General features: G+C 40.8%; 2 protein-coding genes across 2 annotated transcripts; one reads left to right on the forward strand and one right to left on the reverse strand.

The window, feature by feature from the left end:
• Positions 1–278: 278 nt before the first annotated feature.
• On the reverse strand, positions 279–7,701 carry LOC118318176 (pyroglutamyl-peptidase 1-like). The gene is made up of 5 exons (XM_035647564.2): positions 7,534–7,701; positions 5,590–5,642; positions 4,222–4,338; positions 3,650–3,882; positions 279–3,225 (listed from the first exon to the last, which is right to left on the reverse strand). The coding sequence occupies exons 1-5, from the start codon at positions 7,565–7,567 to the stop codon at positions 3,030–3,032; spliced, it is 633 nt and encodes a 210-aa protein (XP_035503457.2). The 5' UTR covers positions 7,568–7,701; the 3' UTR covers positions 279–3,029.
• A 945-nt stretch (positions 7,702–8,646) lies between these two features.
• lsm4 (LSM4 homolog, U6 small nuclear RNA and mRNA degradation associated) lies at positions 8,647–12,113 on the forward strand. Its single transcript, XM_035647565.2, has 5 exons — positions 8,647–8,775; positions 9,902–9,943; positions 10,226–10,324; positions 10,573–10,753; positions 11,162–12,113. Exons 1-5 carry the CDS (start codon positions 8,773–8,775, stop codon positions 11,305–11,307), a joined length of 471 nt encoding a protein of 156 aa, XP_035503458.1. The 5' UTR covers positions 8,647–8,772; the 3' UTR covers positions 11,308–12,113.
• Positions 12,114–15,006: the final 2,893 nt, after the last annotated feature.

Below are 15,006 nucleotides of genomic sequence, written 5' to 3' on the forward strand. Positions count from 1 at the left end.
GTACTCAGATTCCATATTCTTCAAAGCAAAATACGTCACAGGTCGACAAATTCCAAATTGGAGTAGTGAACATTTTTTGTGATGCTTGAAATAAAACCAGGTGCATGCAGAAGTCAGGCCAATTATTTTTGACAGAGTGATGCATCTTTGATACATCTATGAATCTTGGATTGACGCCTTTTCAATAAAACTGTGTATTTGTACAGTTGACAAGTCAATTACATGTTTTCAACAAATCAGTGGTGGAAAAATACAAAGTAGAAGCACAGACACAGACATAACTAGTGATCCTTTAATTCTCTTTACTTCAAAGCTTTACGTTTTACAAAGCTAAGATTACTTTATTGTAACAGTGATTTGTTAATGTCAGAAGCAGAAAACGACACCTTTTCAGAGGATACTCCCTAAACACAGGAACTCACAATAAATCACAGAGCCATTATGTTATTGAACAACAGAGCACACACCAAGATAAAACAAAAAGTATTCTTGAGGTAGCCACACATCTGACTGGACAGCATCAGTAAATACATCTTTGAACTGACCTGCTGAGCATTTTTAAGGCCTCATAACACACATAAACAACCGCAAGGCACAGGAAAAAGTCAGGGTCAGAGGTCACCTCATATGTAAACTTGAGGCTTTCACATTTGAGAGCAGACATCTCAGGCACAGCCGCTCCACGACTCTTTCACGCCTCGGCGCTCGTAAAGCCACACAGTAAAATATCAGCACCTGCAAAGTCAGATCTTAAAAGCTGCCCATCATTTACATAATTCCACAGAGTTTGAAACCACATAGCTGAGATATAAGGTGAATGTCAAAGGTCATGATAAAACTTAAGTCTGAGATGACGTTAAATCCTGATCAGTTCACTGTTCCAAGATGCTAGTTTTTTGTTTTTGTGATGTTGCAGCAAAATGTACAATTTCTGCTGAAACATAAAACTGAAGCTGTGCTACAGTAGGTGTTGTGGGCAGTCCTTAGCAACGGCTTAGGAGCAAGGGAAATGCTGATGTACATAGTGAAATAGACCATTAAAAAAAAAAAAGACAAAACAGAACATTTACACCTGGAGTGGCACCGTCACAGGCAATGAAATAATATGCTGCTGTTTGTTTTAACACATCAGAACAATCCAAAGCTCAGGAAAATAAAGCATTAATCACCTAGAAAGCATACCACACATGCATAATGATAATTCATGGGGAGGGGGAATTAAAATGGGATGGATACGTGTGTGTGTGTGTGTGTGTGTGTGTGTGTGTGTGTGTGTGTGTGTGTGTGTGTGTGTGTGTTTGTGTGTCTGGAAAGCTACATATTTCAAGTTAAAGTGACTGAAAATAAACACCTTTTGTTTTTTTAAAATGCTGTTCAAATTCCAGATTAAGTAAAAGTGTAAAACAAAGAAAGTGCTACAGAAATAAAAGTCCAGGCCCAACTCTGACTGAACTGAGAGTCTAAAGACTTTATCGAATCAAATCCTCAGTGACACCTGATTCAATGCAGGGAAAAACGGAAAGCTTTAATCAGCTATAAACGAGTTGGGCTGCACAATTACAGAAAATAGAACAGCCTGGATTTTGCAATTTGCAACGTAGCAAATTAAACAAAGGACATGTGGTAAATGGACTATATTTATATAGCGCTTTTCTAGTCTTATCCACCACTCAAAGCGCTTTACAAGTCACAGTCACCCATTCACACAGCGCTGCTTTTGACCACACTTTTTCTGTCACATTCATACACTGACGGAAGAGTCGTCAGAGGCATTTAAGAGTTAAGTGTCTTGTCCAAGGACACATCAGCATGCGGACTGGGGGAAGCTGGAATGATCGACTCTACATCCAGAGCCACATCCGCCCCGCTTTTAAAACAGTTTGAGGAAGAAAAAAAAAAACAGTTCCATCTGTAAGCTGTGTGTGCACCATTTGACACACAGCTCACTAAGAAGAATTCTTCTGTTGAATGCAATTCATAGTAATAACAGCAATGGTCAATATTTTTCTCAAATAATTGTGCAGCCACAACAGAGTTGTGATACATCTCCTATAAATGGACAGACTTAAACTTTTACTAAAATAACATAATTGCAGAGCCAGGGGCCAGACCTCAGCGAGGTGAATTCGTTTTAGTTTTTTTTCTGTCAGAATTGGGCCAACAAACTGGGGGGAAAATGAGCTGGAACCAACCCGTTCCCTGATTTTAAATAACCTTAGTAAAAGAAGGCAAATTTACAACTTCTTATAAAGAAAAAGCACCCAAGAAACAATTCAACATAAAATGTGAAACGGCAGTTAGGCTTTAGAGAAGCTAGAAAACAATATCTGAAGGAAACTGACATTAGCAAACAGTTTACTGCTAAACATTTCTACTTAATGTATCGTGTACATTAACTATACTGTATATAGACATTCAGGTGTACACGCCTGTTGACTGAAACATAGTGAGACACAGTGAAACTCTGAGGATGAAGCATTACAAAGGTCAAATAATGTTTTAGTACATTTAACAGTTTCCCCAAATGTGACTTTTTATAGCCAATTCAATAACCCTAACCATATAAGGTGCAATAATAGTAGTCACTTTTGGGGTAATAGGCTATTATATCTGCCACATTACAGAGCTTCTGGAACTGTATCTTAACTGCATATGAACAAATATGAGCAGCACTTTGCTGCTGTGTTTTCTTGGTGGACCTACAGTGATTCCCATATTTTAAACTCCAAGGTCTGAATGTTTCATGTTCCTTGGAACCAGGAGAAACACTTGCACTTCAATGCTACGTATGCTACAAAATTTTATCTTGTCATCAGGAGACTGTTAAACATAACTGAAACAGGCTTAGCAAAACAATAAGCAAAAACCTAAGACAAGGACGAGCAAACACTGAAAACATTCCATATACTGAAGTTTTCATTTTGTCCAAATAAAAAAGAAGAAGAAGAAGAAGTTTGGCTACTTGTGGTTAAGTGCAATTTCTCTTGTGTGGTGAGTGCTGGAGAGGCTGGTTGGCATCTGGAGGTCACTTAGTGGAAGTGCTGCTGGCAGTGTATCTTCTCCTCAGCCTGGTCAAGAAGCTCCAGCATCTCCTGGACGATGGCCTTCAGCGCACGGCCCAGGTCCTCCCCGCTGTAAGGCTTTCCGAGAGGAGGCACATGGACGAAGGCAGAGCGACCGTGGCTCAGGTACAGAGACGTGTAGTAGGTGAAATCACAGAGATATCTGTCATGTAAGACAACGGGGCATTAAAGAAATGAGAGGTCCAGTGAGAAATGTGCACATACATTTGTTTAGAAGATCCCCATTTCTGACAGTCATATTGTGCTTATATAAACTCACTCCAAGTAGGGGTAGGCGATCTGACGATCTTATACTGTAATTGATCTTAATTTGGTATATGTTATGATTTTCAGAGCAATCATACTGATAGCGGGGGAAGTTTCTGCAACGCTACGGAGAACGCGGATGCCGGCAAGACTCTAATATAAGACAGTCTTGTTACAGGAACCTGTTCAACAAATATTTGTTTTTTAAATGGCGAGAGTACCAGCGTACTGAGGAGAGATTAATCTGCCTCTATCCATTGACAGCTTAAGCATGTGGTCCACAGGTGAAGAGCTGACTCTAGACGGAGAAATAAAATTACCTTCCGGCGTCTTTGGAGACAGAGACAGCTACTCCCAGCCCCAAGGCGGTCACTCTCTTACAGACCGATTCCATGTCAATAACAGAGTTGATGCAGTCTGGGCCTCCCACAATGCAACACTGCGAATCCGGACAGAAGCTGCTGTTGTCCAGACCCTTGTAGCCATGATTTCTGCCGCACTTCTCCAGCGTGACGGTCGTGGCCATGCCCGAGACTCCAACATGAACTACCAACTGGCAAAGGATACAACAACAAACACAATGTCAGACTTAAATAAAAACTACTAAAACTGATTAATCACTGTCCCATAGCACAAATGATTTACAGTATATTTGTGGCTGATCTATTAATAAAAGCTCAGCTCTGCTGAACCAGATATAGTCACATATATTTAACACTAAACTCATCTGTACACAGTCATTTGAAGTGAGTAATTTGATAATTGTATAAAATATAATTAAATGCAGCATCACTATCAGATAGTTCTGAGGTCAGATTCAACAATAACATACGTTTGTCTTTACACAGACCTGAGACGGATGTGAACCGGTCACACCATGTTCTCCTCTCACCTGTGGATGATACTGCTTCCATAACGAAGGAACCAAACTCTGGACTGTCTGGTACTCTACAGGAACCTCGTACACATGCAAGTCCACTTCACCGCCGAGTCCGAGCTTCTTCAGTTCCTGACAGGATGAAAAAGAAACAAAGATTTAAAAAAAAAAACTAAAATTGTTCCAAATCCACAATTTAACATTTGCCATTTCCAAAATATTCACATTTACTTAATTGTCCTTGAACCTTTCAACCACAACCACGTCTTTCTCAGCTGGTTGCTCAGGTGTCATTAGGAAGTGGAGTTCTCTATGACATGGATAACTTCTTGCTATTAGATGTGGTTGAACGCTTCACAAATGACAAGTAAAGTGGATGCTGTGTTGCTTCCAAACTGCTGTTTCTGAGGACAAAAATAACATTTCAAGTTCAACATTTCTTGTTTTATGCACAGTCTTAAGGCGATAAAACAAAATTTATGTGATGTTTTGTATGATTCTTGTCACGATTTCTCTTTGTTCATTGTTTGTGTAATAGCGCCATCTGTTTTTTGTTGATTATCTTTTTTGTTTTTTTGGTCTCTTGACAGCCTGATTAAATAACGAATGAATGAACAAAATAATAAATCGATCATCATCTCATCATCCCATATAGCATCTTACACACTAAATCAACATCACAGACTGTGAATGGAAAACTACTATTTAGAATTCTGATCTATAGCCAAATTTTCTGTAATATGTTATTAAAATGTGACATTTTTGGTGAATTTTGAAAAACGAGATGAATATTTTTGTTTGCCTTTTCTTATGAAACAGATGTCTCTCAGTTGACTTGCTCTTTCCACTTATAAAATGTGTATTCTGAAAGACCAAAACAAATGAACAACACTCAACCACCTACGTTAATAAACCCAGCATGAGAAAAGCAAGAAATAAAAGGTGCAATCACACATATCATAAGTAAGACAAATCTGTATCAGATTCACAACCAGTCGACCGACACCTCCCCCCGATCTCCCTGCAGGACAAATAGCTCTGGACACTGACCCCCACTTGTATTGAAAAGAGGCTTGTCTGACCACGTCAGTGACCCCGCTACAGAGCGGCCTTTTGTTTGCCTTTAATATCCTTATCAAGTCCGTCTAGACGCCCTGACAACCACCATCATCCCCCCACATGCACTTCCCCCAGCAGGACACAGGGGAACCTCTGGGACACACGGCTGCACACGGTGCGAAGCCGACCGGCAACTATCAGAGCATCATGTAACCGTCATACAAACAGGTTCAAATCTTGTTGATAACGGGACAGGCATATTATTATGCATATTATTTAGGTGACATTTAACTTAATAGACAGCAATAGAGGGATGAAACACACCTGTACTGCGACCCAGCTGGAGTTGACCGCGTGCTCTCCAAATGGTCCAAAACCTAGAAAACACCGGAGTTAATTCAGTTGGTGACACAATTCAACATCGTGACAACAGATTTCTGTTACACCATGTTTCTGATAATGTCGCTTTAGATTCAATTGGTTTTTTAAACAGGAGGAGAAACATGCTGGAGGGACCAGTGATTTATTTTCACAAGCTGAAATACGATACAAGCATTAATTTTTATTGCAAATGCATTCAAGAGAAATTGACACGTGAATGTGGTGTAACGTCCGATTGACCATGTGCCATTTTAGCAGTTTTCTGTTGTATGATGTGACATTATTAGCTGGATAAGAGCTTTTGACTTATCAATCCATAACATATTTAAATGTTATGGATTGACTACAAGCGTTCAGTCAACGCTTTGCTGAATAAAAACTGTATATTTCACACCTTTACCTTTACATTTTTTTGTAAAAAAAGACTGAGATGCTGCTGCATATGATTTGCTGTTTGAGTGTTTGAGTTTATGAATTCTGCTGTGACAAATCTTGTTTCTTTTCTGAAATCATCATCAGAGTCAAATCTCTATCACTAAAAAATCACTCCCTGCACCACTCCAAATGACCTCCTAAAAAAAAAAGTAGGCGGCAGCCGACAGATATTCACTGGGGCTTGTTTATACAGGGATCTATAACTGATCCCCCCTCCACCATGCTTCCTAGGGTCAGCGGGTCCCCAGGGGTTGGGTGGAGGGGGGGGGGGGGGGGTCAGTTTGTCTGACGGGCTGCTGAAAAGGAGCAGAGAGAGGGGCCCGGCAGCTGCCAGCCGGCACGGCTATTGTGAAGGTGCTGTTCCCAGGCAATCTACACATCTTCGATCAGCTGGGACTGCCGGCTCCTGCACCCCTTTGTGTCTGAAAACACCAGGTCACTGTCTCGGTCACTTCTGTGCAAATCAGATGGTAACGACTGTAAAAAAAATGTTGCCATTTTCTGGCTGGAAGGGGGGGTCTTATTCTTAGAATAACAATATATATGATCACTGGTACATTAATATCAGTGCTATTATAAGAAAAAAGTGAAGCATCTCATGTTTTCTATAATCAAACATGCACAAATATTTCTTAAGGACATATTGGTAGGATACAACTGAAAAATAACAATTGTGTCTCCAGATTTGCATATGATATCGGAGCGTTATGTCATTAAATAGGAAATAGGTTGAGTATCCATACAGAAAGAATTACAGTAAGATATCAATACTGAAAAGCAACCATCAATTGGTTAATCATTGTTATGTTATTAACTTTGACCAGGTCTGTAAGAACACATGTCCAGAAAGAGGCCTGGTGTTCTACTGTTTAACAGTAGATGAAACTCATGACTCTTCCTCTGTTAGAAAAGTTATGACATGTCTTAATTAGACGAGCAGGCGACCGCTGACACTGTTACTAATGGATTTTTCTCCTTTATGTATCGTCTTTTATGGACATTATTCTACGCAACACAAACTTAAAATGAAGTAGCTGAGATATTGATAAGCTAATGTGAGATAACTTCATTTCGTTTCCTGAAATTGTTTCAGAATAAATCCACGAAGAAGAAAAATGTTGAGACAACAGAAAATGAATCAATTCCTAATAAGTAGTAGTAGATCACATATGTTTAGCCATTGTTTCATTTTGGCCTTTTGAGAAAAAGGAGACGAGGACAAAAGATAGTTTCCCCAGGCAGCGGCAGAACACAAGCGAGGTGGTTCTTATTAAAACTGCAAACAGATGGTGTTTGTCTTCAACCGTCAACAAAACGCGGCCTGACGCCATTAACGTGAGAGCAGCTGACATCTCCACAACTTTTTCCTCCACTTCACCCGCAGTCGACAGACCGACGGCGAGAACAACAACAACAACAGCTGCATTGGGGGGGAAACAAGGGCCGACCGACCTGTGACGACCACCGTCCGTTTACTGTTGTCCATGTCCCGGCCTGGTGCAGAGTCCGTACTCTTCTCTTTTGTCGCTCTTTATTTTTGAACCGCGGCCGTGACGAGACCCGACACCACGCACAGCTGACGGCTCCTTCTGCACGAGCGACACCGCCGGCGTCCTCCTCTGAGGCTGCGTGAGACGTGACGTGATGACGTCAGCGATGACGCGCTTCAGTCGTTAACTGCCGTTCGAGGTAGGTAGATAGATAGACCCTGAATATGATCCCATCTTAAATATAATATAATATAATACAATACAATACAATACAATACAATACAATATAATAAAACAAAAATGAAATTAAATAGTTGTGTAATATGGACATTTCCCACTAAACTGTGTCGTTTTATACACAGCACAGAACAGAATTAATTAATGTACAGTACTTCAGTGGTGAAATAATGCTAAAAACAAATTCCCCCTAAAACGTGTTGTCTTTTGCTTCACATTTATATTTTTTAAAAAATACTGTCGGGATTTGGGAAAACTCTCTTATAATTATTGTGTGTATGAGAAGCTACTGATTCTTCAAATGTACCTCAAATTGTTCATTCAATGGTGACAACGGAATTTTGAAGAAGGTCGCCCCTACAAGACAACGCTTAGAATGTAAGAGGACTAATCATAGTTGATGTTCTTCTTCAGAGGTGCACATTTCTACAAATGTGTGATTCATCGAATTATGTCAAACCAATAGACATGGAGTAAACCTGGGGCTTTTGGGTGCCCTGGTAAGCTGCTCTCTAGTCTTTGCCCAGTTGGTAATTCTGAAATAAATTATGCCTGAGGTAAAAGGGGGAACCCAAAGGTCTAAAGAAAAAGCAGTGCAATGATAGGCTAAGAATCAATCATACGAACAGAAGACTAATAAATATTAAATGAATATGAAAAAATACATTTGAAAAAATGCTTAAAGACAGCAAAAGAAATAATTACCCCCCAAAATAAAAATCATTTTAGATCTATCTTCAAAAGATCTGGCTCTGAATTGTTTACTTGTTGTAAAAAAAAGAAGTTCCACAGTAGATGAATGTGTTTGACGCTAGGGGGCAGCATCTTATAACAAGCACGTTATTTTGCACCGCAGCGCCGGAAACTCAGCAAGACTCGAAGAAGAACAATAGGAGGTAAAATCGTGTCAGAGAAGGGCCGAGGCAGAAACTAAGATTCAAAATCAATAATACACACCTTCACAATGGTAAGTATTTGACTCCAGGGTTCACACGGGACGTTGATGGTTTTCTTTCAGATTTTCAGTCCGCGTGTGTTTGCTCCTCAGCACCGAAGTGCTGGGTCTCAATGATGCCCGGTAACGTCACGCGAGCTAAGTGCAGTTAGCCACCGAAGCTAAATTATAATTAAACACAGATTTGACATAGTGTTTGTTTGTTTTTAATATACGGCTACAGCAAACATCCACCGTTTCAGCCTGAAACTCTAGTTCAGAGTATCTTCAGACCTTTTAGGTCAGCATTGAATTTATGTTAATAAATCCCTAGATAAGAAATAGACTACATCACAAAGATAGACGGTAGGTAGAGACAGGTAGAGACAGGTAAGCAGTAACAGTAGTTATAACGTTTGTCTTTTGGGAGAAAGCAGACAAGTAACAAGCTCATCGTCTCATGATGGACAAAGGTCGATATGAGCAAAGCATTCATTTTTTTAATAGGTCAATCCATCAGTTTTCTGCCACTTATCTGGGTCCAGGCATAGACGAATCATGGAACATGGGGACCCTAGGCACAGATGTGTAAAAGCCCCCTCCATCCCTCCTTCACACGGCCCCCACATTGAAAGAGAAATGTATATTATAGTGTCTCGTTGTGGTTTGTCTGTCTTTGAATTCTTTTTACTGAGCCCTGTGATTTTACAATGAGAAATGTTCAGTCATCATGGCAGAGATAAAGGGGCCTGAGGGGGTCCAAGGACCCCTGGGCCTAGTCATTACCCCTTGGTGGGTCCAGGTCACATTAATTGATTGAAACGATGAACAAATATTTTTAATCCTTTTTCCATTGCGCTTCAGTCACTGTGACTTCGCAAAAGATTTAAATTTTTTAGTCTCGTCTTGATTAAACTTGTTGAATTTGAATTGGTGTACACTGCAGAAAGTTTGTCAGTTATTTATAACCTTCCACAGGATCATATTAATGTGACATTATGACACCTAGAACCCTTGTCTGCTCATTTTAAAAATTCCTTGAGAAACTGCAAATAAGAGTTTCCACCATTGCCTGGATGTCCAATATACTCAGGTTACTAAATAATTTGGATGGCATGTGAAATCCTATGTATGATTCTTTTTTCCTGTCATTTTGTAGCTTCCTCTGTCTCTGCTGAAGACTGCCCAGAACCATCCTATGGTGAGGAGACTCTGAGCTTTCTCTAAAAAAAAAAAGCAGTTTATCCATTGAATGGTTAATAATACATTATAAACTGTGTGTTACCTTCTAAGTATCCAGATTAATCTACATAAGTCCAATGTTTCAGTTCAGTCGGTTTTTGCAACTTTCAGTCTGTGCAGCCTTTAACTGCCATGTCCTGTTTTCTGAGTTGTTACAAGAGAATACCAAAGTTTTAACTACTGTCATCCTTCTCACATTGTGTTGCTGTTTGTTTGTTTGTTGTGTCTTCTCCCTGCTCAGCTGGTGGAGCTGAAGAACGGGGAGACGTATAACGGTCACCTCGTCAGCTGTGACAACTGGATGAACATCAACCTGAGAGAGGTCATCTGCACCTCGAGGGTAAAACTGAGCTCTGCTTTTCACATCTCTGCCATCACTAAAACTGCTGAAACAGTGCTTCCTATAGTAAAGAGTGGAGAAAGAACAATTGTCATCAATCACTCATTAAAAACAACGCAACATGGCACGAAGCTCCTGTACTGTCTTACAAGGTGTAGACTGAAACTTGTAAATGAAAGTCAAAATATTTGTTTGATTGTGATTGGGATGCATTTGGAGGTGTTGACACCCCTTCATAACTCTGGCAGGATGGTGATAAGTTCTGGAGGATGCCTGAGTGCTACATCAGAGGAAGCACCATCAAGTACCTGCGAATCCCAGACGAGATCATCGATATGGTGAAGGAGGAGGTGGTGTCGAAGGGTCGCGGCCGCGGAGGTGCCATGCAGAATAAACAGCAGGGCAAAGGAAGGGGAGGAGCTGGCCGAGGTGAGTGGAAACACTCGCTGCTGATCAGACGGACGCCTGCAGGGGCGTGTGTTAGTGCCTGCTATCACAACATCAATATTGACACTAGAGTTTGATTTTGATTCTTCACATTTCTGCGCGTATACAAAAATCCACACACTTTCAGGAGTAGCTTTTGAACAAAAGATCAAGATGCCTGTATGGCTCTCTCCAGTTCTGCTATAGACATCTTATCCAAATGTAAGAATGCAGAAGGAAAATCTTCAGAAAACTCAGCCAGCGAGTGGAGCGTGTTGTGTCGGATTCTGATAGTCTCCTGCTGCTTTCGTTAAATGTTGAACGGCAAACTCTGGAAAATGTCCAGACGCATTTTTGCTTTTTGTTTAACAGATTTTTCTCTATTTCCATTGTTCTCTCATCTCTCTATAGGTCTGTTTGGTGGTCGTGGTCGTGGAGGACTGAGCGGCCCTGGTCGGGGCCAGCAGCAGCAGCAGCAGCAGCAGCAGCAACAGCAGCCGCAGCAGCAGCAGGATAAGAAACTAGGCAAACCACAGGGAATGAAGAACCAGCACTGACAGACGACATAGCACCTTCAACAGCGCATCCTCTTATTCAGAGTCATTACTCCTTCAGTACATGAAGACAAAATAAACTGGTGTTTTCTTCTGCGGAGGTGTTTGTCAGGTCTGACCATTGCAGAAATCACACTGGGAGAAGTTGAGAGAAGCTGTGCATTTGCACTGAATTTTGTTTTTTAGCATCTTTAAGTTGGTATGAAACATTTTTTATGACCATATACCAGTGTATCAGTCAGAGCTGAAAGACATCTTTACTTTTAATTTGTAACATGATTCATTACAACTTAATATTTGACATCTTAAATCACAAATAGTTATTATTCCAAAAATAGCTCTCAATAAGTTGGTACACTGGAATGAGGTTTTTGTTTTTAGTTGGTTTTTTTAAATGGTTTGTCAACTTGTCTCCTCAGTTGTAGTTTTGATTGGTGAAGAAACTGCCCAGCCCCGACTTCTGTTGCATCACTTATTTTCTTTGACAACTTGCTCTTTAAAGTTGTGGTTTGTGCCGTACTGTTGTTGTTTGCAACATTTTTGTTTGGCTGCCGATCATAGCAGGTGAACAGTTGACCGGCTTTCGCCGGATGAGGATTCAGTCAGAAAAAATTAACACTTCTGTTAAAGCATTTGTTAGACGACACATAAATGATTGGAAGAAAAAAAAAGTTTCTCATGTTCATAATTCTGATGTGGATGAATCCAACATGTGTCAAGTTGGTTGGATATCATTTTATTTTTCTAACAAATAACATTGTTGTAATTTATTTACATGAAAACATGAGAATAAAACAACTTTTGTTAAAGTGGTTGTGGTGGTTGTATTTGTTTTGTCACAATGTCCTGTTTACAGATTCAACCAGGATCGGCGGCTATTGGCCTAGATAGTCAAAACAATCAATATTAACTGGCTTTAATATTTCCTTTAAATTTGAGAGATCTTGACATAAGTCCATGATCCGTTAGACATATAGTATTTTTTGAAGTGTGCAAACAGAAACTCAATCAGGTTTGTGAACTGCATAGTAAGTATAGTATAGTTTCAGTGCTGTCTATTGTGTGATTAGACGTTGAACGTTCAACTGTCAGATGACTGTGCGTGACAGTGGCCCACATATTATGTTAAAATACATTAAATAGATCTTGTAAATACATCCATGCTTTCTTCTTCCCCTTTAGCCTCTGCCTCTCCTGTTGTGTCCGACGCTGCTGTTCCCTGTATGTCCAGCAGCCGTCACTGTGGAGCTATCGCCAAAACCTTCATCTGCCCTTCACATGTATGTGCCCCCTACTCTTGGTACTGCTTCTTTCTTGTTTGGATGTTATCTATTGCTGCTCAAATTTTGCTTGCCGCGTGACCATTTGGGGAAAAAAAATGTTTTCTTCTGGTTGTCTGCATTTAGGTTCCAACCATATCAACAAATTTATTTGAGAATCCACCAACACTAGACACACATTGAGATTACAGAGCGACTCCCGAGAGGCTCTCTGTGCTCACTTGTATCTCATGCTCTAACACACAAGGACACACATACCCATGTAGCCGATCACATACTAGGATGACATTATGACACGATGCCGGCAACTTCAACCTATCTTTCATTTGAATGTGTTATATTGTAGCTTTTAAAAACCCTTTTTGATACATGTTACTTAATCTAGAAGATACAATTCTAACAAGCTTCATCCTATGAAATAAACTGGGACAGCTGTAAAAAAAGAAAAGGGTTATAACCTTTGAAATTTAATTAAATTCAACATTATATCTTTGCCAATGCAACTGAATTGCCTGAAGGTTTTTAATTTGATTGCACTGAAATGAAGCGTTGAGATGGTTTGAATTCATACGGGGGCATATGGGGGGAATGTTTAGCTCCCAGAATAAATGCATGCATAATATCCAAGATGGCATTTGTGAAGGAGGAAAATAACGCTGTTTTCCATTCCCTCTGAAGTCAGTGCTCACAGAGCGTGCAAAATCATATCATCTCATTTCTAGGCTGAATTGTTGACCGTGATAACAGGCTTGGACTGTGTGTGTGTGTCTGTGTGTGTGCGTGTTTGTGTGTGTGCGTGCACTTGTTGTGTGTGTGTCTGTGTGTCTGCGTGCCTGCGTGCGTGTGTGCAGGGGCTGTTGGGGATAATCTCAGTGCTAGGTTATTGAGTCCTCCTCCGCTTCTTTTCCACCTACACACATTTCTGCCACATACACATACATACACTGCACTCGCCAGCCAATCACTACCCCTTTTCCTTCTCACTGCTTTTACCTGCGTCACTCTGCTTGTGTTGCTATGGTAATCTCTGATGCTCCCCCCACACTTTGTCTCGCTGCCTCTTCCAGCATGAGGATGATGCCGGCTTGTGGCTGGTGATGCAGGCAGGCTGCGGACGTCACCACTTCCCTTGGGAAGAAGGCCTATTTTTACCACTGGGCACAAAGCATATCAAGCTGCCTGGCATATTTGTGGAACCTCATCTAATCCCGGGCGCGCGGGAAAACATCTCTCCCAACACTGCATCTCTGTCTCTTGGCAATTTTATCCAATCAACAACACAAAAAGTGACAAAGAGACGCAGTCTGAATATTAAGCCTCTCTCTGGGCTTGAGGTGAGTCATAAAGAATGTGTAAATGTGGGGAAACAAGGGTTAGATGTTGTTCAATACCAGAAATACACGCACTACTGTAACAGTAACATGGTCTGGAAAAAAGATATAAATCAAAGGCTTTTGATTAACACCCACACACCCACACACAAGGAATCTAACTTTGTGCACTGGGCTGCTACATCCTCCAGGTGTTTGAAACTTCACCTACACCGTGAAACTACGTCATCAGACCAAGTGGAGCAGCATAGTGGGCTGATACAAATACACGTGAACCGTAGTATCAAACACTAACCCAATCCTAATCTCGAAGTGACTCTTCAATAAAGAGTCTCAAAAATAAGTCCCTCAAAGAGAGTATACCTAGAAAATCCAACCTTTATCCCAATCAAAACAAAGCTATTCATACATTTCTAATCAATGAATGTAATAGAAGGCAAAGTGTTCATGTATGGACAATTATCACAAGAGGATTCCTAAAACTATGTGTGTTGAACAAATGCTGACAGGTTCATCGGGTAAATTAAAGGAAAAGGGAACTGAAAGAGTGCACGCGAGAGAGTGGTACATCCTTTACCAGCTACTGCCAAGCTTTTCTTTTTTTTCTCTCTCGACTGAAGGCTCAGCACCCCCACTCCCGCTCCACTGATACTCAGCTTTTAGACAAAAATATCTCTCCTCTCCTCTGTTGGTTTACTTCCACCCACCTCCATTTCCGCCACAGCGCAAGGAGATCTGACATCACAGGGTCCACCATGTGATCCACCCGCAGAATGCTCTGCAGTGATGGATGGGGCCTACCTTTGACGCACATACCTCCCTCTGTGTAACCCTTTACAAGCCAGACGACTGGGAGTGAAGGAAACAAGGGACAGTATCACATGGTACAGTGATTGTTTGTTCAGTTTTTAGGTAAATTAAATGATTGTTGATTTATTGACTGCTCATGTGTATCTGTGAACTTACGGACCAAGCATAAAGGAAATATGGGAGGAAATCAAGCACAGGCTTGTCTCGAAGATTTTCACCTTATTAATCCCTCAGAGAGACATGGACAACAAGTCCACTTAGAGGAGATGGTGGTGATCTAT

This window comes from Scophthalmus maximus, chromosome 13 (assembly GCF_022379125.1).
Source record: "Scophthalmus maximus strain ysfricsl-2021 chromosome 13, ASM2237912v1, whole genome shotgun sequence".
NCBI lineage: Eukaryota > Metazoa > Chordata > Actinopteri > Pleuronectiformes > Scophthalmidae > Scophthalmus > Scophthalmus maximus.